At 49.6% G+C, this 22,691-nt stretch overlaps 9 protein-coding genes and 1 non-coding gene across 10 annotated transcripts; 7 read left to right on the plus strand and 3 right to left on the minus strand.

Annotated features, from left to right (window-relative positions):
* Positions 1-33: 33 nt before the first annotated feature.
* On the minus strand, positions 34-2,426 carry EDB91DRAFT_1293509 (cytochrome P450; the record flags this gene model as incomplete). The annotated part of the gene is made up of 13 exons (XM_041324878.1): positions 34-418; positions 477-535; positions 564-608; positions 642-681; positions 738-863; positions 928-1,009; positions 1,068-1,257; positions 1,308-1,430; positions 1,484-1,599; positions 1,652-1,800; positions 1,850-2,174; positions 2,227-2,230; positions 2,289-2,426. 13 exons carry the CDS (start codon positions 2,424-2,426, stop codon positions 337-339), a joined length of 1,479 nt encoding a protein of 492 aa, XP_041182714.1. The 3' UTR covers positions 34-336.
* A 532-nt stretch (positions 2,427-2,958) lies between these two features.
* EDB91DRAFT_1077971 (uncharacterized protein) lies at positions 2,959-4,263 on the minus strand (the record flags this gene model as incomplete). The annotated part of the gene is made up of 2 exons (XM_041314975.1): positions 2,959-3,935; positions 4,014-4,263. 2 exons carry the CDS (start codon positions 4,261-4,263, stop codon positions 2,959-2,961), a joined length of 1,227 nt encoding a protein of 408 aa, XP_041182715.1.
* Positions 4,264-4,391: 128 nt separating this feature from the next.
* On the plus strand, positions 4,392-5,139 carry EDB91DRAFT_1044803 (uncharacterized protein; the record flags this gene model as incomplete). Its single annotated transcript, XM_041313146.1, has 2 exons — positions 4,392-5,000; positions 5,050-5,139. Coding segments are annotated over 2 exons (699 nt in total), but the record flags the coding sequence as incomplete, so codon positions are not given.
* A 1,044-nt stretch (positions 5,140-6,183) lies between these two features.
* EDB91DRAFT_1234620 (uncharacterized protein) lies at positions 6,184-7,638 on the plus strand (the record flags this gene model as incomplete). Its single annotated transcript, XM_041321224.1, has 9 exons — positions 6,184-6,286; positions 6,333-6,409; positions 6,464-6,551; positions 6,601-6,653; positions 6,679-6,716; positions 6,768-7,040; positions 7,093-7,176; positions 7,226-7,377; positions 7,427-7,638. The coding sequence occupies 9 exons, from the start codon at positions 6,184-6,186 to the stop codon at positions 7,636-7,638; spliced, it is 1,080 nt and encodes a 359-aa protein (XP_041182717.1).
* A 90-nt stretch (positions 7,639-7,728) lies between these two features.
* EDB91DRAFT_527587 (uncharacterized protein) lies at positions 7,729-8,214 on the minus strand. Its single transcript, XM_041327593.1, has 2 exons — positions 7,911-8,214; positions 7,729-7,858 (listed from the first exon to the last, which is right to left on the minus strand). Exons 1-2 carry the CDS (start codon positions 8,099-8,101, stop codon positions 7,762-7,764), a joined length of 288 nt encoding a protein of 95 aa, XP_041182718.1. The 5' UTR covers positions 8,102-8,214; the 3' UTR covers positions 7,729-7,761.
* Positions 8,215-8,352: 138 nt separating this feature from the next.
* On the plus strand, positions 8,353-9,772 carry EDB91DRAFT_1234622 (RNI-like protein; the record flags this gene model as incomplete). The annotated part of the gene is made up of 3 exons (XM_041321225.1): positions 8,353-9,217; positions 9,267-9,553; positions 9,611-9,772. The coding sequence occupies 3 exons, from the start codon at positions 8,353-8,355 to the stop codon at positions 9,770-9,772; spliced, it is 1,314 nt and encodes a 437-aa protein (XP_041182719.1).
* Positions 9,773-10,731: 959 nt separating this feature from the next.
* EDB91DRAFT_1103597 (uncharacterized protein) lies at positions 10,732-15,550 on the plus strand. The gene is given in 9 exon segments (XM_041317342.1): positions 10,732-11,069; positions 11,157-11,570; positions 11,644-12,223; positions 12,278-12,754; positions 12,802-13,392; positions 13,418-13,751; positions 13,818-14,694; positions 14,729-14,926; positions 14,946-15,550. The coding sequence occupies 8 exon segments, from the start codon at positions 11,170-11,172 to the stop codon at positions 15,376-15,378; spliced, it is 3,891 nt and encodes a 1,296-aa protein (XP_041182720.1). The 5' UTR covers positions 10,732-11,069; positions 11,157-11,169; the 3' UTR covers positions 15,379-15,550.
* Positions 15,551-15,663: 113 nt separating this feature from the next.
* Positions 15,664-20,352, plus strand: EDB91DRAFT_1103601 (uncharacterized protein). Its single transcript, XM_041317343.1, has 14 exons — positions 15,664-15,843; positions 15,897-16,003; positions 16,092-16,523; positions 16,576-17,161; positions 17,211-17,521; positions 17,576-17,780; positions 17,835-18,440; positions 18,493-19,112; positions 19,163-19,318; positions 19,378-19,635; positions 19,686-19,799; positions 19,851-19,978; positions 20,029-20,073; positions 20,125-20,352. The coding sequence occupies exons 1-14, from the start codon at positions 15,696-15,698 to the stop codon at positions 20,162-20,164; spliced, it is 3,756 nt and encodes a 1,251-aa protein (XP_041182721.1). The 5' UTR covers positions 15,664-15,695; the 3' UTR covers positions 20,165-20,352.
* Positions 20,353-21,232: 880 nt separating this feature from the next.
* On the plus strand, positions 21,233-21,315 carry EDB91DRAFT_t26. The gene has a single exon. It is a non-coding gene; the product is annotated as a tRNA-His (tRNA).
* Positions 21,265-22,676, plus strand: EDB91DRAFT_1326694 (beta-lactamase-like protein; the record flags this gene model as incomplete). Its single annotated transcript, XM_041325234.1, has 3 exons — positions 21,265-21,626; positions 21,677-21,789; positions 21,840-22,676. Exons 1-3 carry the CDS (start codon positions 21,413-21,415, stop codon positions 22,674-22,676), a joined length of 1,164 nt encoding a protein of 387 aa, XP_041182722.1. The 5' UTR covers positions 21,265-21,412.
* Positions 22,677-22,691: the final 15 nt, after the last annotated feature.

Genomic DNA, 22,691 nt, shown 5'->3' on the forward strand with positions numbered 1-22,691 from the left:
GATTCGGATCGCTGACAGTAGAACAAGCTTCAAGTTCGGAAGTCATTCAACGTTCAACGTCCACTAAATTCGCTGCTGCCACCCCTGGTTGCATTGTATTACCTTCAAGCTAATTTACTTACCTTGAATTTTGCCAGAATGCTGATCACACTTCTGGAACCCAGACTAGTGGAGTATAGTCAGATCATGAACTTACGGTTTGTAAATGACTTCAACAAGCTACGATCGCAATCACGACCTGCCGTGGCTGCTTGCGAGCTCAAAATACAAATTGATAGACGATAGGAATAACAATCGCTAGGACGTATCCATTTCTCCAGATACATCTTCGTGCACTCAGTAGTTAGCATCTTGCTGAATGAGGTCAAGGGCTTTTGCGGAACGAGGCTTAATAGAGCACTTGAAGGGCTTGGGGTGGCTGGGAGCGACCAATACTGTCTGAACCAGCACCGCAGACGATAAGATGTGCGACGTACCTGATTGTACCCGATGAGGGGTCAACCTCAGGGGTGATCTCAATACCATTCTCGACAACCTTGGAAATATCAAACACGGCGAGCGACACTAGCGATAGATATCCAGACGGACGCATCAGCTGAGGTGCAAGCCTGTACGACCATAAGCAAGCGACGTCAGAAAACTGTCGTGTTCCTTCTGTGGTTGTGCATACCTGGGCAGATACTGCGGAGAAGAAAGTTAGCATTTCGCTGACAACCCTACGGCAAATCATTTATTACCGTCTACCAAAGCCGAAGCAGATCGTGCGAGGGTCGGTCTCAGGTTCTTTTCCATCCTTGGCTAAGTAGCGTTCAGGGTTGAACTCTGAGGGGTTAGCATATGTCTGTGGATCATTGAGCATGAACCTGTTGCAATTCAAAGTATTGAATACTGCTCAAATACTGAATCCTGGACAACGGGAGTACTAACCAAATGTTCGGTATTATCAAGGAGCCTTTTGGGATGTAGTAGCCGTCATGCATGTCATCCTCAGTGAGACGGTGAGGAACGGCTTTCGTTGAAGAATACTGTTCATCAACTAAAGAATGTGATAAACGACCGAAACATACCGGTAGGAGCGACAGCATTCCAGCGGTGGACTTCCTTGGCAAGCGCCTCAGTGTAGGGGAGAGACTGGCGATCAGCGAAGGAGGGAAGGCGATCAGGACCAATTACTGTGTCTATTTCAGCCTGGGCGTTCTTCTGCGCATCAGGAAACAGTATCATAGCCAGGAAAAGCGAGTATATTGCGGAAACGGTCTGAAGATACAGGAGTCAGTCTTAATTCGAACATGTAGGCGGGGACTAACCGTGTCGGCACCACCGGCGTATAGAGATGCAGCAGACCATTTCACAATGTGATCCTCTTCCGCAGACAAAGTACGGCCATCCAACAGATTTGAGGTGAAAGATCTGGGGGCAAATCCAGCAGCCTGTAAAATTCAAACTTCAACATCAGATCGCAAAACCACAGGTGTGCAATCACCATCTGATCCTTGACGAACTTGTACGGTGCATCAACCATCTCATCGACGGTCTCATGCCATTCACGGGCCATGCGCTTGAAGCCAGCGCCTGGGAACCACTCGGGGACCTTGGCCACTGAACGTAATTAATCCATTATTGCAAACAAACGTCGGAAAGGTATACTTACAGAATGGCATTATGTCAACCATGAAAGCACCTGGAGCAGTGGACCGAGAGAATTGGTCGAGAGCGCGGTCTGCAAGCTCGATGAAGGGATCATTGTTCTCATTCACTTCATAACCATGAGAGATGTGCAGAACGATTGCGCCAGCGGTACTATAACAATTTAACATCAAACCAGTATAAGGGATTAAACAACACAAACTGTCGAATATGTGCCTGCAGCTGGTCGGGGTTCGCTAGTACACGCTTCAGGAATCGGTGGGTCTCAATCTCCTCGGTTTGGTGGTAGATATCCATTGCGGCGCGACTTCCAATGATGCGGTGGAAATTCTTGCGGTATTCACGAAAACGTTCACCGTAAGGGAGAAGAGCCAGAATGTGTTTCCAGCCAGCAAGTTCACCACCCATAGGAAGAACAGGACGGTCAGAATACAAAGAACTCTTCTTGTCTAGCATTTCCATCGCAGTATTGACAGAGTTCAGCACCATGATGTGTTGACCTAGAACCTCGACATGCGAGATATCACCTGCACGCAAGGTGTTGAAATGCATGATGTTGACACAACGGAGGGCACTTACCATACTTCTTACCCCACTCAGCGAAGGTGAAGCCAGGGCCTGGCCTGAGGCATGTCTAGGACGTTCCCAATGAAAGGTCGCCCCGGAGGACCAGGGGGATATGGTACAGGGTTCTTCTCGGAGAATATCTGTTTCAACAGATACACTCCGATACAAGAGAGACATAGGTCTAGCCAAGTAACGTTCGTAAGTGTTAACATGGTACTAGCAGAACAAGTAAAGAGTGGGTGGTGGAGCGAGCATCAGAAAGAAACGGGAGCAGAATGTTCTAGTTCCGTTACCTCACACGCCAATGAGGAGAGATACCAAGATAGCGCCCCACAAGCTGGCTGGAGTCGCGATGAGTCAAAAGTGGTTGTCCAACTCACAATAAGAAGCATTAATTCAAATTGTAAGTTGCGCGGAAATAAGAATCCGTAAGAAATTCAGTTGGTGAGGGCTTCTGGAACCTTCAGGGGATGATACATTGATGATTTACACCGTGCAGGTGCCGGCGAAACACTTATTTATGTTATATGTATGCCCGTCATAGCAATCAGCGTGATATACGTAGAACAAGACTGCAACGCACAGCATTTTGTTGTGAACATAATTCGGCGCGACTATTATCCGTTCTGAAGCGCTTAGATTGTAGAACCGCTTTTAATACAGAGATGCCACACTTGCACCAAGTCTAAACTAAGGCGAGCACTAGATGGAAGGATATTCGCAAAACCACGTGATATACGTCGACTACGCCTGATTTTGTGAAAGGTCGTATGACTGGCTCTGGTATGGTGCCTGCGTCTGAAGCACTAGTGGATAAGAATGTGCAGAACTCTGCGAAACACCCGAATTGGAAGTCTCTTGAGAGTCTTGCGACGATTGGGAAGGCTCCAATGCTGGTCCTGGTACAGTGTGTTTGGGCAACGGTGAAATATGAAGCGTGCCAGAACGGAAGGTTCTCCCTCTGTCGTTCTGTGTTACAACGGGAGAACCGCGATATTCCATGCGCTCAGCTTCCTCTCTCTCGATTGGCGGAGAGAGCTGTCGTGGCTGGCTCCTGGGAGTGTACTCTGGTTCGGATTCAGGCCACTGGAGATCAGCGTCAGCGCCGTCCACAATCGTGCTCGTAATGATGGTAGCTGGGTCCTCGGAGGTAGACAATGCTGCACGTTTTACCGCACCGTTGTGAACCACCTCTGGTGCTTGGATCTGAGCACTAACGTCCATCACATCCTCCCGTGTGAGCTGTTGCTCCACCGCATCTTGCGACGAGCTCGATGAGTGAGAGCGAGAGTGATCCAAAGATCGAATATTAGGATGTGCCTGAGCAATCTCGCTAAGTCTACTGTGTCGCCGGTCAAAGGCGTCGATTTGAGCCGCGACATTAGGGCGGAGAGAAAGCGTGCTTAGGTCTGGTGATCGTGGAAGAGACGCGATAGATGAGGTGTCAGCTGGTGACGACAGCTGAGCAAAAGATGGGAATCCATGCCCTCTTGCAGGTGCAGTTTGCAGTACAGGAGAGGGTTGATGCAGAACAGCCCCATGCACTGCGAGCGGTGGGGGCGTTTGCTCCGGCAGAGGAGACGACGCAGGGAGATAGGTGGTAGGAGGCGTCAATGGGCCTGGGCTCAGGACTTGCGATGGAGGCGGTCGTGATAATTCGACAGGCGGAGAGCCTGACGAGCCTTGATCAGTAGAATCGGCACGCGTTAACTGTGATCGACCTATGCACAGACAGGTAAAATGAATGACGTCAACGTAAGTTGCGTATTTCAGAGCTGGTAAATTGTCATGCGACGCACCGTTGGAATGGTGCACTGGTACCGAGCTCCCCGATGACACAGATATGCTTTGAGCCTCCTCTGCATCCTGCTTCCTCATGAGCATGATTTCCTTTTTACTCATCGGCTGAAGTTTCGAGATGTGATTATGTCTAACATGAGAAGCAAGCTCGTCGACAGTTGGAAAGGTGAGTCTACACCAATCCCAACAACAGAAGAACGATCGAGGTGGAGAAGGTTGTGGATGAACAGACGAATTTGAGTGAATCATAGCGAATCCGCCAAATCGACCGTGCAATGGTGGCGATATATATCTCATCAGCAGAACGGAAGACAAACTTGAATGAATTTGTTTATCTTTGTTTAATTCAGAAGCTTCCACCTAGCGCTACGTAAACACTCCCCTACGTCAACATGCAATCCACTTTTCAAGATTCCACAATTTTATCTTATCTCGGCCTTTCTCAGGACTATGAGCCTCTTCCGAGCGTTGGTTCTGTCGAGTTCTTGAAAAGACATATACACCAGCTACCTCCCCACATCACACAGCGGTTCTCGTTGGTTACAACGCCAAAACAGCGAACTGCAATTACTGAGATACGCAATCGAAGATTGAAATATACAGAATCAAGACCAGACTCTCTCAGCTTCACGGCTGCCCGAAATGCATGGCCGGCATTGTGGCAAGGCCGAGAGCGAAGAGGGGAAGAAGAAGGGAAGGAGGAACAAGAATGGGCGAAAATGAATTTCCTAGGTGGTGCAGAACAACAAGTGGGCAAGCTGGGCAAGCTTCTCGGTGAATTTGAGGAGGAACGGGAAGCGGAGCGAGTACGATTTATTCGGAGAACGCAGGCCAATGACGACTTCGTCCCTGAGGAGGAGAGTGACAGTGAAGAAGAAGACGAAGTTGCTGAAACTCAAGAGGTGGAAGAGTCTGAATCCCCAGAAGAGGCGAAGTCGTTGTTTGAAAGACGCATAAGGGAGCGGTTCATATATGGTTTGCTAGAGGTCAGTCTTGTTACTCCTCGTGAAAAATTAAAGAACTTTTAATTTTTAGGGAGCGGACTATGATTCAGTTGATTGGGATGAAGAGCTCGATGTAGATGATGATAGAAATGCAGAAGAGCGGTGGTTTGACGATGATTGATTTACATAGATATATTTAGTATATTTTCGGTATTTTATGCCGGGATGATGCTCTAGTAGGCTGTAAACTCCGGCATGAGCTCCGGATGCTGAGTCTTTTGTGCTTGCCCTCATCCATTTCGTTGGCCCACCCTAAATCACCTAAAGCATGGCCGCCCAAGTTCATCAGACACCCAGCCTTTCATCCGACATCCAGCGAGCGCTGCAGCAGGCCGTTGGCGAAGTCAACAATGCATTCACCCAATCCCAGGAAAGCGTGTCGTCTAGGAAAAAACGGGCTCGTAACGATTCGACCGATGCAGTCTCAGTAGACGGGCTTCAGAAGAGGCAGAAACGAAAGAAAAATTCAGACGATGTCAATGCGTCAACCGTGCATGCCAGTGAGCAAAATGTCGACATATCCATTAAGGAGAAGGAGACAAGGAAGAAAAAGAAAAACAGCGATAAAGGGAAGGCAAAGGAGGTAGTGCAGGACACCGTGCAAGTTAACACTCAGTTAGTGGAAGACGTAACAGACAGCCATACGGCTACCTCAGTCGATTTTCTGAATGCTGTAGTTGCTGCAGCCTCCGCTACAGCAGACGCGCAGCACCTGGATGTCTCGCCATACCAGGCACATTCTTCATACCAGGATCACCACATCATGCCAGATGTGCATCAACCGCCACCGCCTTACATGCCGTATCATCCCATGACTTTCCCCTTTCCCGCTCCAGCACATCCGTATGGTCAGTCTTCATCGCATCCTCCCAACCTTCTTCCCAACCTGGGGTTCCCCCTCCCCGACTTTCAATTCGCGTCCAGTGACGAGATTCTTCGTGCTTTGCAAGATCTCGATATGTCCAAGCTTGCTGGCGTATTAAAGACACTAGGTGATGCTGCTGCCGCTGCGAATGCACCCCCAGGGTTTATCCCACCTCTGCCTGGTCATCTTAATATGCATCCACAACCTCCGCCTCAATCGATGGGGCAACCGCCTTCTACTTCAGGACTGATATTGAATACTGCGCCTAAATCGAAGACGACCCACAAACGTGTTTTAGACATGAGCCTTCCAGGCCCCGATCATGGCAATGCAGATCATGCTCATATATTAGCTAACAAGTGGATGAACGCAACAAAACTGGCCGAGATGGTTAAAACACAAGGTCAGTGACTTTGAGATGGGGGGACAATCGCTAATTCTCACAATAGGTCTCGTTTACAAGAAGGGAAAGTTTTCTGCGATTGAAGAAGAACAACTACGCGCCGCTATCGAAGCCTTCAAAGTGGTGCGCTAATTTATCACGTTCTTTGACATGAATACTCAACCTTGTGAATGACAGAACCGAGGTCTTACCGATGAACAACTCCTGGACATCATTTTCCAAAAGAGTGAGAAAGGGAAAGACAACGCGTTCTGGTCGGAAATTAGTGGGTATCCTTATGCTGTACGACTTTGGAGTGTTAAGATCTCGATCAGCTTCTGCTCTCGCTCTGCGCCCTATCATTGCTGTTTATCACCATGTTCGTCGGGTGTTTCATCCCAAGAAGCAGCAAGGCTAAATGGATGCCCGAAGAAGATGCTGTACTTAAGCGGTATGTCATGTCACCTTTTTTGATGCATCCGTAGTTCACGCATCTTGTTAGAGCCGTTACGGACCTTGGTCAACAATGGGAAAAAGTCAGTGAGATAGTGGGTCGAATGTCATCCGATTGTCGTGACCGTTATCGCAATCACATCGCCAATCGCGAAGTTCGGGTGACGGGCGTGTGGACTAAAGAGGAAGAAGAAGAGCTGACGTCAATTGTGACGGAGATGACAATCCAACAAGGCAAGGATTTCGATAACGATGTCTTCTGGGGCAAAGTCAGCGATAGGATGGGGAATAGGCGTGGCAGACAACAGTGTCGAATCAAATGGTCAGCACCTTCAATGTAACACGGGATATATTTTTGACTCTTCATCTTGCAGGACGGATTCGCTGAGCAAAACCGTCAAAAATGAAGGGCAGAAGCCACGTTGGAGTGCTCAAGATGCATATATCCTGGTCCACAAGTATGGCGGTAGTCTACTATTAGAGTTTATATGCTTATCATGTTCGCAGGGTGGATTCCATGAACGTCAGGGATGATACTGAGATCGACTGGAAGACACTACCCGATTCAGATTGGAATTTATGGAGTGCTCACTCACTCCAACGACGCTGGTTAACGATGAAGAGAGGAATCAAGGGGTACGAGGACATGACCCACCAAGGTTCGTACTTCCAGGGCCATCGAGTGACCGTTGCTTATCCTAAATGCAGAAATCATGGATATTCTGCGAGTCAAGAAAGCCCACCTCCCTCCCGCTTCAGCGACACGTAAACGAAAAGTCACCAGCGCAGCAAATGTCGAGGACCCGGCGGAAGCAGAGACTGGAGATGCGGGGCCAAGTGGAACACAAGAAGCTCAGAACAGTGCATCTGATGGCCAGGACAGAGATGCTGATGGGTCAACTGACGATTCAGATGCTTAAACCTATTATGCTCATTATTATGTTTACTATCACCATCACACACTTATTACTACTTTAATGCTTTGAGCCTCAACGTGTTCAATAGAATCGACCAAGTTTTTGACACCAGACTTCATATTGACGTCAAACAACACCCAGAAGACCAGCACTTCCTTTCATTCCCCTTCCTCTCGCAGCAGCGAAGCTGATGCACACGCAACTCAGCAGAAAGCCAGCGAACCTTACAAACTCGTTCAATACCTCAGCATGGCAAAAATTATGAATATCTTTACCTGAAGAATGCGACACGAGATATGGATCTTTCCTCGTGGGGTGTGCGCGAGGATGTGAATATGGAACGCAGTACCGCTGGTGTGACTGGGAATCGACTAGATGGATTGGGTGGTGGCGGCTGTAGTGGTGGCTGGTTTGACAGCTTCGTCACCGTAATGGTGGACGAGCTCCGCGAACTGATGGAGGTCATTGGACAATCCTGTGGTTATCGGGAAACGCCGAGTATTACAGGTAGGTGGTTGTGGATGGTTGTGGGCGGGTTGACGGTACCGGGTATGGACAAGTAGACGCCGGTGGTCCAAACAACCATCACACAGCGACAAAATATAAGGATAGGATAGCATCGTTATGCTCAACTGGTATCCTCCTTGTTAGGACCTGTATACCTCAAGCACTTTTATCCGTCTCGAACGCGTCATGGATCGCCCAGATGTGGAGGACATGAAGAGAATTGTCGATCGACTCCCCCAAACAGAATCAGAACGCCGAATCGTTCGACACTTGGTTATTCGCGACCCCAATTGCGGGGTAAGAGACGAATGGGTTACCCCAGAGATGAAGTCTTGTCGTCACCTAGAGTCGGTAGTACTCTCTGGGGTGACAGATACGTCTGACAAGACTATCGTCCGTCTCGCACGTGAAAACTTCAACATACAGGGTCTCGACCTTACAGGATGCAAGTACGTCACTGACGTGAGCATCATGGAACTGGTCGCGAAAACACCTCCTCTGCAGTGGCTGCAACTCAGCGGGGTAGTACTCATTGACGCTTCAGTCTCCGCAATCGCCAAGACCTTCCCGAAGCTGGTGGAATTGGAGCTCAACGACCAGCCGCTTATGACAGCTGTGTCTGTTCGCGATATTTGGTCATACTCCAGGAAACTTCGCACCTTGACGTTAGCGCGCTCTCCTCAATTAACGGATAGTGCGCTGCCCTCGCCAATTAAAACTCTTACTCCCCCAGTTTCTGGGGAGAAGCCATTACCCGCTCGTCCTCACACCTGGCTTGATCAGCTTCCACCTCTCATCCTACGTCATACTGCGATTGATCTTCGTGTGTTGGACCTGAGTCATTGTCCAAAGCTGACAGATGTCGCAGTTGAAGGCATCGTGACACATGCTCCATTGCTCCGATCACTCGCACTGGCGGGGTGTCCCAACCTGACCGACAAGGCCGTAGAAAGCATCTGCAAACTCGGACTTCATCTCGGCAACCTCAATCTGGCACATTGTCCACGAATCACTGACCACGCCGTCGTGTCTTTAGCACGATCATGCACCGAGCTTCGATCTGTTGACTTGGCCTGTGAGCATTGCCAATTGTGCAATCATACTGTGTGCTGACGAAGCATCAGTCTGCCGCCAGTTAACTGATATGTCTGTATTTGAATTAGCGAGCCTAGAACACATTCATCGCCTTGTTCTGGTTCGCGTGCCAAAGTTGACCGACAATGCTATCTATTTCCTCGCGGATCATGCTCCTTCATTGGAGCGATTGCACCTTTCATACTGCGATCGCATCACGTTAAAGTCGCTACATCATCTCGTCCGAACTTGTAAGCGCCTTGTGCACCTTACTGCTACTGGCGTGCCTGGTGCAAGGCGCACCGGCGTCGGTCGGTTTTCTGACCCGCCGCCTGCGGTATGTCCCGAATTACTGGCCCTGATGTCATAGTGCTCATCCCCGTGCCAACCCCAGCCTTTGGACCCCGATCAGAAGTCCGTTTTCCGGGTGTTTAGCGGTCCGAATGTAGCAGCGCTGTGCAAGTTCCTTGACAAGGAGAAGTTGAGACGTGAACAGGCGGAGGCACAGAACATTCCGTTTGTTCCTCGATCGGATGATAGCATGGATCTGTATTAGGAGGTCGTTGTGAAATGGTTGATCTTCAGGGTTGGTTGTAGGGTTGGAGCTTAATGTTTGGTTGGTGCGCTATCTTATCTTATGTTTTGTTATTCTTCGTCATGTCGACTTCTTACTTGGCATACTTAACTTGTTGTTGTGTTTCTACTAGGCTTCTACGCTCTTCCTATAATGATAAGACCAATTCGCAGCCGTCAACGTGACTATTTATGATGCTTCAGGTCTTCCTAGGGGCCGAATAACCGGTACGATTTTTAACGGCGATAAGTGGAGTGGTTCACAGCTGTGCATGGGAACTCACCGTAGAGCAAGGCGCACGAGGGCGCGCTTCATAGGAAGAGAAGGACATCAACCATCATCTGACTGGAATTTCATAACTTCGGTCGTTATGGTGTGCTTCCGCCCACATTTTCAACAACGTTGACTTATGTTCAACCCGCGGATTCTGGTCACAGTTGCTCAAGTTCACGGGATGCGATAAAAGATCGGTCTTTACCAGCCCAGTGAAATTCACGTGTCCCCGTATTCTCGCGACTCACCCGACGGTTTGCCTCATGCCACGTCATCCCGATCACGGCTCATTAATTTGGATCGAACAGAACGTTTGTCCTGAAAAATAGTTCTTTGTATTCAAGGTAAGAGTATGTATATAATCTGTTAGGCCTATACTTGGTTTTATTTCGGATGAGTGCATGCTGTGATTAACGCCATTCAACTCCCGCTTTACCGACGGGAGTTGCGATAACAAAAATGAAAGGAATAGACCCGCCTACATGTATATCGTATGGATTGCGACAACCAGTAAACTTGCAAGTTCTGATCTTATCATATGTCAAGAAAATCAATGCACGTGGGTACACGCGTCTGTGGCAAGCTGTCAAGTGTCGCGGACCCAACTAAATTTTGATCTCCGACAGATCTTGGGGGACCCGAATGACGACGAAGACCTTGATGTACCGCTTGTTAAATTTATACATTAGTATTTGGCCTACACCACTTCCAACTTCTGTTTGGACTAATAAAACAACCACCTTCGTTTACAACGCCCGCTAATCATATTTCCCTGGTTGCAACCGGACAACGCGAGACAACGCACAGTCCAGAACAAAAAATTATTCGACCAACGGCCGAGACCACCATTTGTCAGGAAAGTATAAGCTAATTACGTTCGTATTAACTTTGATAGTTATTTGCCAAGTTATTGGAGTCGCTGTCACTGGTAGTCCTGTCGTTCCCGCTGCGGATCGTCTCCAACGTTGTGACACTGTCTGGCGGGCAGGTCAAGAGGCTCCCCAAGGTCTGTTATCAGCGTTCTCACGTCTTACATCGTCTAGCGCTTTCTCTTTGGCGCAATTTCTTACATGTCCTTCATGCAATCACACAGACTCTTTTGACGAATGGAGAATGACTCGCCCGTGATGCAATTAGCTCCTTCACTTCGCACACGCACGCCCTCTCGACGCCCCCTACCAAATCTTCTTCCATCACCTACTTCCTTGCTCCAACGCCGCACAGTGAATGGAACTGTTTTCACTCAAGAATTAGCCTTGCCGATAGAACACCTTATGCCCTTCACAGATGATGCCTCTTCTGTGCGAGACAGTTCCTCTCCAACGGCATTCCATTCTACTCGGCAGTCTCCACGCTTTTCCCGGCGCTTTGCTCCTCTCACACCCATTATCGCATCCCCGTTGAGCACGCCCCCAGCCAGCGTGACAACTGAAGTTACCTTCAACTTGAACTCCGACACGGAAGATGACAGGGATGCAAAATCTGCGCACCACGAGTCCTGCTGCGTGTACGGAGATAACTATCCAAACTCCAACTTGGATGTCCACACCTCCAACACCACCTCCAAAATATGTTCATAGGTCTTCACCCTCTGTGTCTTCACGACCACATTCGTCTTTCGTCACTGCCTCCGTATCTTTTCCAGATCCTGCGCCTTCTAAAGAATCCTTGGAGCTGACCTCGAAGCGACGAGCATCACTCCCTCCAATGACTATTTCGAAATCCCTTCCTACCATCCCTCCCACCCCACCGCCTTTGTCACTGAATAAACTGCAAAATAATACCTCCAGGCGGGGGACGAGATCGTCGTCCAGAAGTCCGCTACGTGTGAGTATCAGCGAACACGGTGAACAAGGACCACACCAAACATATCGAAGTGGCAAGTCATCGTCGTCTCAATCAGCACCGCGGACGAAACCATTGTTCCACTTGCCCGAGGATAATTCTGACAAGGAGGATGACGGAACGCTCGAGAGTTTGAATGGATATCGTGAGGATCCACCTGAAGGGGAGGAGTCTAGCCCGGAAGCTGCCAATCACCCGCTTCAGGCGAAGGATGATCTCTCAGGAAATAAGGACAATGTGAGGAAATGTCACGCACTGTTGGAGCTGCTCTCTACGGAAGTTGGATACCTCTTTGACCTCAAGGTTCTTGTTACTGTGAGTCGATCAGATTACTAGATCTCGCGAGATTAATCCAGTTGCATATTTTAGGTGTACCTTAGGCTCTTACCCCGTCTGACAACTCGACCGCCGCATTCTCCCTCATCTAGCCTTGGGATGCCTCATTTCTCCCGTTCGTCTGCTTTCTCTCCGCCTTCGACCAACCCCGCGTTGCACACACAGTCTTTTCACCATACCCCCGCGCCATTCTCTCCTTGCGAAAATATACCCCCTGTTGTCAGTGGTCCGCCAGCACTGGCTCCTGTAACAAAGGAAAAAGACAAGTCTCTGATGCGGCACGTATTCTCTCCCGCTGACCTTGATTTGATAACTCGCAATGCGGAGGAGATTCTCAAGTTCCACGAACAACTAGTTTGTGAACTCAGGGCACTCGTTTCCCCTCTCGGCTTTCCGATGGTTCTTGATGGAGCTGATAGGGACGTAACGGGAACGCAAAAAAAGTACGCCCGCAATTTGGAGACGTTGCGCTCAGCGCTCGATGCGGTTGCCACGAAGTTCATTGAACGAGTAGGTCCTGTGTGATGCTGCGTGTCCCCGTGCTGATTCTTCTTTAGGCACCCGATTTCCGTCTTTACCAATCATTCTGCTCCGGACATCCCGAAGCTTTTGATGTTGTTCGAAAGGTTCAGCAAGAGTTCCCAGCCGAATGGGAGGCATTCGAGCAGCGATGTACCACTATGGCTACTGAAATGCGCATCGATACCTCGTTTCACTCTACCACGGACAAAGAAGCCGTAGATGACGCTGCCGTAGACGATACTCTCAGTGAAAACGACTTGATTGCGAAAAGGCGACGGCATTCGCTTTCAGCCTTGGATGCACCCAGTCGCCAGCAGAGTGTTTCACGCGTCAGGTCTAATGCCAACCTCAAAGCCTCTGTCCTCAGTGCATCTGAAACTGGACACTCAGATCGGGGGCAAATTGGCAGGAAGTCAAAGCTCGTATTCATGGACTACCTCATCAAACCTGTTCAACGCATCTGCCGCTACACCTTACTCCTTGATCAGCTTCAAGATCATCCTCGAAACACAAACGGCAGCTCACGCGAGTCACGCTCCGTGTCTAATGTAGAAGGCGGATCGAGCGACGTGGGGGTCCATGTGGTGCAAAGTGCGTTGAATGCCATGCGGACAGTCGCCAGTTCCGTGGATGAAGCAGCGCCGCCAGCAGGATCTAGCAATCAAGTCCTCGCTCATTGCCTCACGAATATCCCAGGGATTAGCACTAGTAACGGCACCCCATTCCAGACATCCATCGCAAAATCTTTCTTTCGGTTTCGTGTCATCCCTAGGCCCATGTCATCTCGCGGGATCATTGGATGTGATCCACTACCATGGCTTCAATGCTAGTAGCAATGGCACGGTTAAAGCCAAGTACCTTGGGGCTTTCTTGTACCCTGGCGGTTATCTTGTGCTCGCCAAAGTTCATAAAGTTAGGACTTACGAGCCAAAGCACTGGTTTTCTTTAGCGGGTTTTGACCTGGTCGACGCGACAAAAGACGAAGGTATGTAGATCTCAATATACAAAAATACGTCCGTCTGACACGTCCTTCGCTAGCTCTACTACCAAGTTGGTTCCGTCCTTTCTGGCCGAGGTCACATCTTCGAGTTTGCAGCGTCTTGCCGTCGCGAGAAGGATGTCTGGAAGGCTGCTATTCACCATGTCCTCGAACTCCCTGGGGCATGGATGGGTGAACCGATTTGCAGTTTTCGAGGCGAGTCTAAAGGGGCCTTCGTGCCGTCATTTTTAGAAGATATGCCGTATGAGGTGATCAGTCCCCTGCCCACTATCCAGTCTATCCCCGAGCTGGATAGTGAAACATCTTCTTACAGAGACGAGAAGCACTCGCTATGTGTCCACTCCGATCCGCCGAAGTCGGGTCGGGTATCTCACAAAACCGACCTGCCTCAGGGATCCGACTCCGGTCATCAGCCTGGTCCTAGCCGTCGCTCCTCTACAATTTCAAATAGGACATATCTTGGCCCGTTATCAGAGTCGGATACGATTCATCTTGTTCGGGCCACTGCCCCCGCACGGGAGCAAGTTGATCGCGGACTTCTCGACGTGTTCTCGGAGGGCTGCCTCTCCGCTCGTTGCTATGCGCATACCCACGAAGAAGAGCTCTTCGAAGCATCCACGGTGTCGCGGTCGTTTTCAAGGTCAAGTTCAGGATTGACTATGGCTGGCGCTATGAGTGTGGCTGCAAAGAACCGCCTGACCAAGCGGGAGAGCGTGCTTGTGCCCAGGAGAAAGAGTTACCTAGATGGCTTTAGCCATCACGACGTCCCTGCCGTACCTTGCATCCCACCAGCCAAGCTGGGCAAACGCCGCCAACCGACGAAGCTCAAGATCATTGCCGTTTCGAGGGCTCCATCCTTGGATGGAGATGAAGGAAAATTGGAGGTTCCCCCAGAGTCGCCTTCCCCTATGTCACAGTGTTCATCTGCGTCCAGTTTTTGTTCCAGGGTCATTCACTGCCAGCCCTATCCTCCCTGGGCCGCTGCCCGCACCCGCCTCTGTGTTGTCAGGTGTGCCATTTCGACCAGAGCTTGCAGCGCGGAAGGAAGCCTTTACGCCTAAGCGGAGCCGTTCAATGGTTGAGAATGTTCGAGTCCTCTTCTCGCGCTCTACTACATCGCCAACGCTTCCCCTGTCTCGTGAGCCGTCTCAATCGAAGCAGTGCATCGACTACACCAAGCCTACTCAAGTGGTGGTCGAAAGGGACACTTCGCAGAAGGGTCCGCAGTGCACCCGATGTTCCAATCGAAGAGCTTCCCTCGGATGCAACCACCATGTCTCTCAATAATCCAGTTCCAAGCTTTCACCCTTCCTTGGCGTCCACAGATCGTCCAATGTCTCAACCTGATTTGCTGCGCTTAAACATGTTTCCACAACCTGCTCCTGGTTCAGTTGCTGGGGAGTTTGGGGTTGGAACATCAGCGCCAGTGCGATTGCGGTCGTTGTTTGGATCGCACAGTCTCCACCGTCGTTCGACCACTGCGACCACAGGTTCATCATCTCCAAGTAGCCAGGACGGTGGAACTCCACGCACTGTGCGCATGCGCCGCAATCTCTCATTTTTGTCACGACTTACCCCCATGACACCGGATACTGTTCTGCAAAGTTCATGATCATAAAACCATTGACTGACTTCATTATTGTACAATCATTCATCGCCGCATATCTTATGATACCAGGATCAATTCATACAATCCCTTTTATTTCGTTCTTTTCATTGTCTTATGTCGCCACGTCATGCACGACATACTGTACACCTAGGAATGCATTGATCGTCTTTTGAGGTTGTAATGCTGAACCAGTTTGGTCGTAAGCGAACCATCGCGTGATCAGACCATGTCGGTCACGTGTTGACGCGTCGCACGAGTGCAGTGCAAGTTAACTTCGTTTACTGCATCCTTTGATCATCCCTCCATGAATATCTTAATTCATGTCTTTAAATACTCCTCGTAAACAAGTCCCATTAGCAAGTGGGGACGAGACGCCTCGTAAACCTTCCGCTCCATCTCTGACCAGACGGGTTTTCTATTGCGGGGTTGTTGTTGAGGGATGCGATAGTGGCAGAAGGTTGCCCGAAGGTGTGTGGTGCTGTTGACGCCTAAAGCTAAAGAGCACAATTTGATTTGTGCAGATGTTCAAGATCTGGTTCTATCTCTAGGAGACCCTTGGTTGAGTCAGAATGATAGCCACATTCTGCCTTCCGCGACAGACACTACGTTCTCAGAACATCACCAGCCAGTGAGTAGTACATGCTAGCCTTTGCCGACAAAGGCGAGCCGCTTCGCGTGCTCATACTCAGATGTGGTCGTTCTCCTTCGTATCTTAGGACGGCTTGCAGCGTAAACGCGCACTTACAGATTCGACGGCTCTGACTGATGTGGTTAACGAACTCGTCAATACCGAGCGTTCGTACGTCAAGCGGCTTCGAATACTGAAGAACGACTATGCAGACCCGTTGCGACAATTCTCCCGGAATAAGAACACCGCAATATTGCCTCCATACGAGGCTAAAACGTTGTTCGGGAATATCGACAACTTTCTCCCAGTTAACGAGACTTTCCTACTGGATCTCGAGAAGATGGTTGCACCCGATGGTCCCAAAACAGTTGGGGGTGTCGGGGACGTTGCCCTGCGACATTTCAAAGATTTACGAGGGTTCGAGCACTACAGACAGTACTACGTCAAGCGAGAGGAAGCCCAGTCAATATTTGAACGCGAGATGATGAAGAAATCGTCTGGTTTTGCCGCATATATTGATGTAAGTATTGATGCGACCCTCTTGGAATGCTAATCAGACTCTTTGCTACTAGCGGATCAAGTATTCGACCGCTGATACCAGGAATCGTGTTGGTTTGCGCGAGCTACTCATGGATCCTGTTCAGCGTATTCCGCGATATACGTTACTCTTTCGTACTATGATCAAGTACATGGCACCTGAAGATCCACAGCGCGCCAAATTGGTAGAAGCCGATGAAATCGCCAGCAAGATCGCTCTTGCGGAAACAGACGAACAAACCAAGCGAGCAGCAATTATGCATTGCCTTAACGCAACAGTAGATGGTTTTCCTCCTGGCTTAATTTCAATTTCACGACGGTTCATCGATTGCATTGATGTCAATGATATCGTGCAAGATGGCCCAGTCTCCGCATCGTCCTCCGTTTCTAGCATCCCTCTTAACGTGCTGCATTGTACCTTATTTCTTTTCGATGACAAGTTGATGATCGTCAAGCGACCTGGCAATGGCGAGAAGAGTGGTCGTTTACTAGCTGGATTGGACGACGTTGACAGACTTGCGAAGAGCGGTGGTTTGCCATCGGGCATGAAGAAAAGTGGCTTGAGTTGCAAGGGTGTCATTGATCTGCCCGACATCGTCGCTGCTGACGTCGGTGGTGCTGGTGAGTTACCATTTGTCGATTACCCGCTTCAGTCTGGTCATTCTTTCAGACTTCCACATATATATCGAGAATCCACCTCAAGACCAAAGTGATCGCTGGTCCGGTCGCTCGTTCCGTTCCCTCTCCACTGTCTTGCCTCCTGCACCAATAAACTTCGACCCTACTCGAACTGCCACTGAGAAGGACCGGTTCCTTGAGAATCTATGGAATGCTCAGGCGAAATATAGAACTCGGTCAGGACAATCTGTCGTTTTGTGCGCTGATGAGCGCGAGGTAGAGTCAAGGGGAGGAAAGGTTTCTATGGCTCGTACTTACTTTAATGTTTATCAACGAACGGCCTTTTTGCAAGAGCCCAAAAAGGTGTGTTTGATTTTTTTGCGCTGGCCATTCTATTTACATTGCCGTCGTGTGCAGACCAAGATCGTCATGCATATAGACACGTTGGGCACCGCAGACCCCATTCCGTTCGGGATGGATGGGCCGCCATATGTGGTGGTCAGAATCCAACCCATGGCAGGGGAAATTTCGCGGTATACAGTTACCTCCAGCGATCCGACAGATGAATCGGAGGAAGACATTGTTCAGACCGCAAGGATTCCGGGTCGCATTGTCCAAACAAGTTCGTGCCCAAGTCTTGCTTTCCTTTTGTGATGACCGAGAATTGCACATGTAGTCCATCAATACGGCCTGTTCAAGTTCAAAACCGGCAATGACTCCCGTCCCGCTACCCCAACCGTGAGCTCAAGGTCTCGGGCGCATATATTTAGCCTGGATGCGATCTCGAGAAATCTATTCAACGCAATACCAGGCTCCTCCAAGGGCGATTTCTTCGGAGGCTCCATAAGTAGTCATCGCAGGTCGAAGTCCTCTGCCAGCCGTTCATCCATCTACACCCAGACAACAACGACAGGCGACGGCAGTTTAACCAAGTTCTCTCGTCGATCCACTTCGACAGCTACTGCTCCAACTTCCCTGGCAGACGATGACTCTCTCTATGCTAGCAAATCTTCGAGTTCGCGCAAAAAATTGTTCAAAAGAGGTCGTTCACCGGGTAATGATAGTTCCTCTCCGCTATCACGGTCGACGTCTCCGTCACGGGACAGTCCCAGAGCATCATTCTACAGCGACGGAGAGGAAGAATTACCAGTTCGCCAGGACCCATCTGACCAAGATTTATCAATGCGTCTAGAACTCGCACGACGAAATAGTCAGAATCAGCACGGAAAGCAGGCCGTGACGCCTTCGTTGGATAGACCAACAGAAGAGACGATCTATGAAGGTAGGGTAGAATGTTGTATACGACTTTCGCGGACCTCATCAATACAATGCAGATGATCCACCCCAGCCTTTACGTCCCACGTCTCGAGCCTCTACAGTAAGGGACGCGGCAAGTCAACGATCGACGACTCCCCGTCCTACGTCAACTTCTCCGGACAGGAGGTCAGGGCGATCTAATTCTCCACATTCCGGCGATGGCAGGCGGTTTGGTCCCCGTAGCATCTCCCCATTGCCACCGAAGAGTCTAACGAGTACTGCACCCGGTCTTCCATCCATGGATGACGAGCTTGCGTTGGAAGCACACCTACATATTTTTCACAATGATTCATCCCTCGTTGAGGATGACGTCCCATCTCCACTACCACGCAGTAGGCGTCAGCCATTCGTTGTGACTGGGAATATGGATTCTACGCCGAGGCCGCCCAACTCAACAACAGGCAGTGTGGAGCCGCTCTCAATCAAGAAGAAGCCATCGACCAGGTCAAGTGCATATACTCCAAGCCGTAAATCATACACGAGAAATTCTCCGCTGTCCAAAACCACAGCGAGGATTGTGTCTCCGCGCAAAGTTTCACCTCAAATTCGAACCACACGTATTGCCCACTCTCCTCATTCCGCCCAAGTTGACCATGCAGACGAATTGTTGCGAATCTCCCAGTCTACCAAAGATGATGTACGTACACAATTCCGTCAACTTGTCAACAACTTCATAGACACATACAGGTCGAGTCATCACATCGTGCCATTAAACGGATGAAATTGGACCTGCAGGAGATTCGAACTAGTGATGAATCAGCGAGTCATGATGAACCATGGAGATGCCCTTCTCCTGATAAGTCACTAGCTCGTACTCCGCAGCGGACTAATCCCGCACCCATTGTACGTGAATTTATTGTTAATCACAATTGTAACGTTGCAACTGATATTTGTGGACGTAGACCAGGGAGGCGCAGCAACGGCTAGAAGAGATGAGGCAATTAATAGGTAAACGCCAGCAGGAGGGTACCCCTCGCAGTCGACCACGGAGTTTTGCACTAGAAGTATCCACGCCTGGACCACCTGCCACGCCGAGTGCATCAACCGTCAGCCTGCTGGGCGAGTCTGTTGCTGATGCTGACAAATTTTTGGCTTCCGCTTTATCAAGCCATGAGACATTGCATCAGAGTCTTACGCAAGTGGTATCTGATTTCAAGGAGGTACGAAAGCATAACATCTCTCTGGGTCATGACTGACTTCTTCCGCACAGAAACTATCTGAATTGGAGAAAGCTCGCGTGGAACTTCAGAATACGAAACGTCAATGCGAACTCGTAAAGAGTCTTCTTGCAGATGCCACTGCGGAGAAGGAGATCATGTATGAGGTCGGTGTCACGCAGTATCATCAAAATGATAAGTGCTCATCGATATCTCAGGCATTCAACGAGGAGCTAGATGCGATGTATAACGACGCACATCTCCCGGATGACGAAGCCTGGACCAACATGACGGCTGATCTTCGTGAGACGAAGGAATCGCGGAATGCACTTCGGAAAGAGAACTCGTGAGTGCTCTGTTTCTTTTTCCATTTCTCCTCGGTTGACTTTCCTCCAGGCAACTTAAAAGGAGACTAGCTGAGGTCGAATCTGAAAAGGAAGAGTACGTATTCATTTTACCTCGAAAAACCTATACCAACAACTTCAATTCTAGATGGGGTGCATTGCTACGAGCACATGGACTTATCCCTTAGTTTCAGTGGAATATCTTATTTATCTGTTACCATTTGCTTGTATATCGTTATCATCTCTGCATACTGACATGTAATTCTAATCATCCCATATATCTCCATATTGTAAGGAAGGAGTCCCGGAGCGTTCGGTTCTGTGTCTCTTTGTCCTTGGCAAGCTGGTTACGCCCCACTCTTTGCAATTCGGAACTCACCGACTCTATGTAGGATGAGCCTATCCAGTTGAGCGTTGCGCGCAGTGTACCCTCCGCATCGAATGCAAGCTGCCCAGAACTGTCACTCCTTCGTGAGCCGGGCCGTCGACTCTTAGCCATACCCTCACCCACGCCCCCAAATTCGTTTTGTACCCTCTATGTAGCACCATATTCTCATTTCAATCTACGGTAGGCGTTGAGAAAGCTACTGTGTATGCCCTCCGTGAAAACGGTCGACTGACTTTCGCGTCTTTGACAATTTCCCTTACGGTTGGTACGTATAGTACACGACAATTTCCAGTAGCTCGCAAGCTAGGCTATTCAAGACTTTACACGGTGCTTTGTTTCGTCGTGAATCGCGACTTCTTTATTTCCAACTCATCGGACAACAAACGAAGAATAGACAATAGCTAAGGCCTTCAACCATACTGCACCAATATGAAAGCACAAACACGACTCACTGGCACACTAGCCGCCAATGCCAGGGTTGCGCTGGCATGCAAAGAGGACCTGACTTTACGCATCAAGATACAAATAAGCCACGCTAGTCGCTCACTAGAACATCACGCTCTCACTCCGCACATCAGTAGTCCTTGCCAAGTTGCCGCTAACCTGCCGCGGACCCCTGGATGGGCGAACAGCCTGAGTTCGAAAGGGGCGTACGAAAGACCCGGGGGTGAAATTCTGAAATCCCAGACTTTCTGCTCTTGATGGAACCACACGTTCACAACTGGTCGCTCAGCAAAATCGCGCACGAGCCTCGTATTCGGTGGACGTACGGGTGGAATCACCGATCATCATATAAATCTAGCGCCGGGTGTCAAATGAGGCCGCCTTGGGATGGAGTTATATTTCTTTCTTTGGCTAGTCTTAACAAGTCCCTGTCGATTAGTGGTTAAATCGCCACGTTGTGGAACTCACAAGACCGTGGCGCCGCAGGTTCAATTCCTGCCAGGGACAGTTTTTTGCACTTAAACACAAACGAGCAGCTCCTATTCGAGTCAAGACTCGAGAGATCAAATGATTCGTCGCCACCGACTGTGATAACATAACGTCCATGGTGGGACGACGAGGACTTTCAGCGCTCAACCTGACGTTCCTCGGTACCGCCTCCGCGCAACCGTCCTTGACGCGAAATCACTCTGCACTTGCTCTCCGATTAAATAGCGATGTCTGGTTGTTCGACTGCGGCGAAGCTACACAGCACCAGATCCAAAAGTCCAAAGTAAAGATGGGCAAGATTGAAAAGATTTTTATCACCCATACCCATGGTCTGTGTTCGTTAACATAAATATTGCTTTATATCTGACTTGGCTAATAGGGGATCACATCTTTGGTTTGTTGCCCCTCTTGGCAAGTATGTTGAACGGTGCTGGGGGAACAGCTGATGGAGTAGAGGATCCTCGTACACACATGGTTCAGGACTCGGATAATGTTGGTCCATTTACTACGCTAATTCTGCTGGCACTGAGTGCTCTCATCAGCGTCCCATTGAAATTTACGGACCCTTAGGAACCAGGGCATATATCCGAAATGGCCTCAAGTATACACATACCCTCCTGGGGGCGCCCTATGTCGTTCACGAATTGCGTTTCCCTTCCGACCCACCAGATGGTGACTATACCTCACTTACCCTCCATGCGTCCGAATCTCCCAATGGCCGTAACATCCCGCAGACAAACGGTGTATGGCCAGACATATATCACGATACCATCATTTCAGTTTCTGCGGCTCCTATCTTGCACTCCGTGCCGTGCGTTGGCTATGTTGTCTCGGAGGCACCTGTGCCCGGCAAGATGGATCCTGCAAAATACATACCAGAGCTTAAGCGTACAAAGACGTCGATGTCCGTCATGAGTCGCCTTCAGCAGGGAGAGAGCGTTGAACTCGCGGATGGCACAGTCTTACACGGCCCTCCTAGGAGGCCCGGCCGCAAGCTCGTCATTCTTGGAGACACATATGACCCATCACCAATAGCGGAGTTAGCTTCTTCTGCGGACTTGCTGGTACACGAAGCCACAAATGCCCATTTACCAGCCTTGGATCCAAATACTAAAAGTGAAGATACATTCGAAAGTGTAGAGGCACGCACAAAATCCAGAGGGCACTCCACCCCTCAGATGGCTGGTGCTTTCGCAGCATGGATTGGAGCGAGACATTTGGTGCTTAATCATTTCTCGGCCAGGTATCCGGGGAACGACGATGTTAATCCAATGACGAAGACGATAATGGAGGCAATTGCACGTCTGGCTGGAGAGCACTATAGCGGGAAAATTACATGCGCGAGAGATTTTATGAGTTGTGACGTAGAACACGTATGAAAACACGTAGCAATG

This window comes from Suillus paluster, assembly GCF_016628075.1.
Source record: "Suillus paluster strain FC165 chromosome Unknown EDB91scaffold_4, whole genome shotgun sequence".
NCBI classification, from domain to species: domain Eukaryota; kingdom Fungi; phylum Basidiomycota; class Agaricomycetes; order Boletales; family Suillaceae; genus Suillus; species Suillus paluster.

Coding starts and splice junctions, on each gene's coding strand:
- EDB91DRAFT_1103601 (XM_041317343.1), top strand. CDS start 15,696: ATGTCTTTAAATACTCCTCGTAAACAAGTCCCATTAGCAAGTGGGGAC. Junction 19,319..19,377: donor GGACTAATCCCGCACCCATT/GTACGTGAATTT, acceptor TTGTGGACGTAG/ACCAGGGAGGCGCAGCAACG. Junction 19,636..19,685: donor TGGTATCTGATTTCAAGGAG/GTACGAAAGCAT, acceptor TCTTCCGCACAG/AAACTATCTGAATTGGAGAA.
- EDB91DRAFT_1103597 (XM_041317342.1), top strand. CDS start 11,170: ATGGAGAATGACTCGCCCGTGATGCAATTAGCTCCTTCACTTCGCACA. Junction 12,224..12,277: donor ACCTCAAGGTTCTTGTTACT/GTGAGTCGATCA, acceptor TGCATATTTTAG/GTGTACCTTAGGCTCTTACC. Junction 13,752..13,817: donor CGACGCGACAAAAGACGAAG/GTATGTAGATCT, acceptor TCTACTACCAAG/TTGGTTCCGTCCTTTCTGGC.
- EDB91DRAFT_527587 (XM_041327593.1), bottom strand. CDS start 8,101: ATGACCTCCATCAGTTCGCGGAGCTCGTCCACCATTACGGTGACGAAG. Junction 7,859..7,910: donor TCTCGTGTCGCATTCTTCAG/GTAAAGATATTC, acceptor CGAGTTTGTAAG/GTTCGCTGGCTTTCTGCTGA.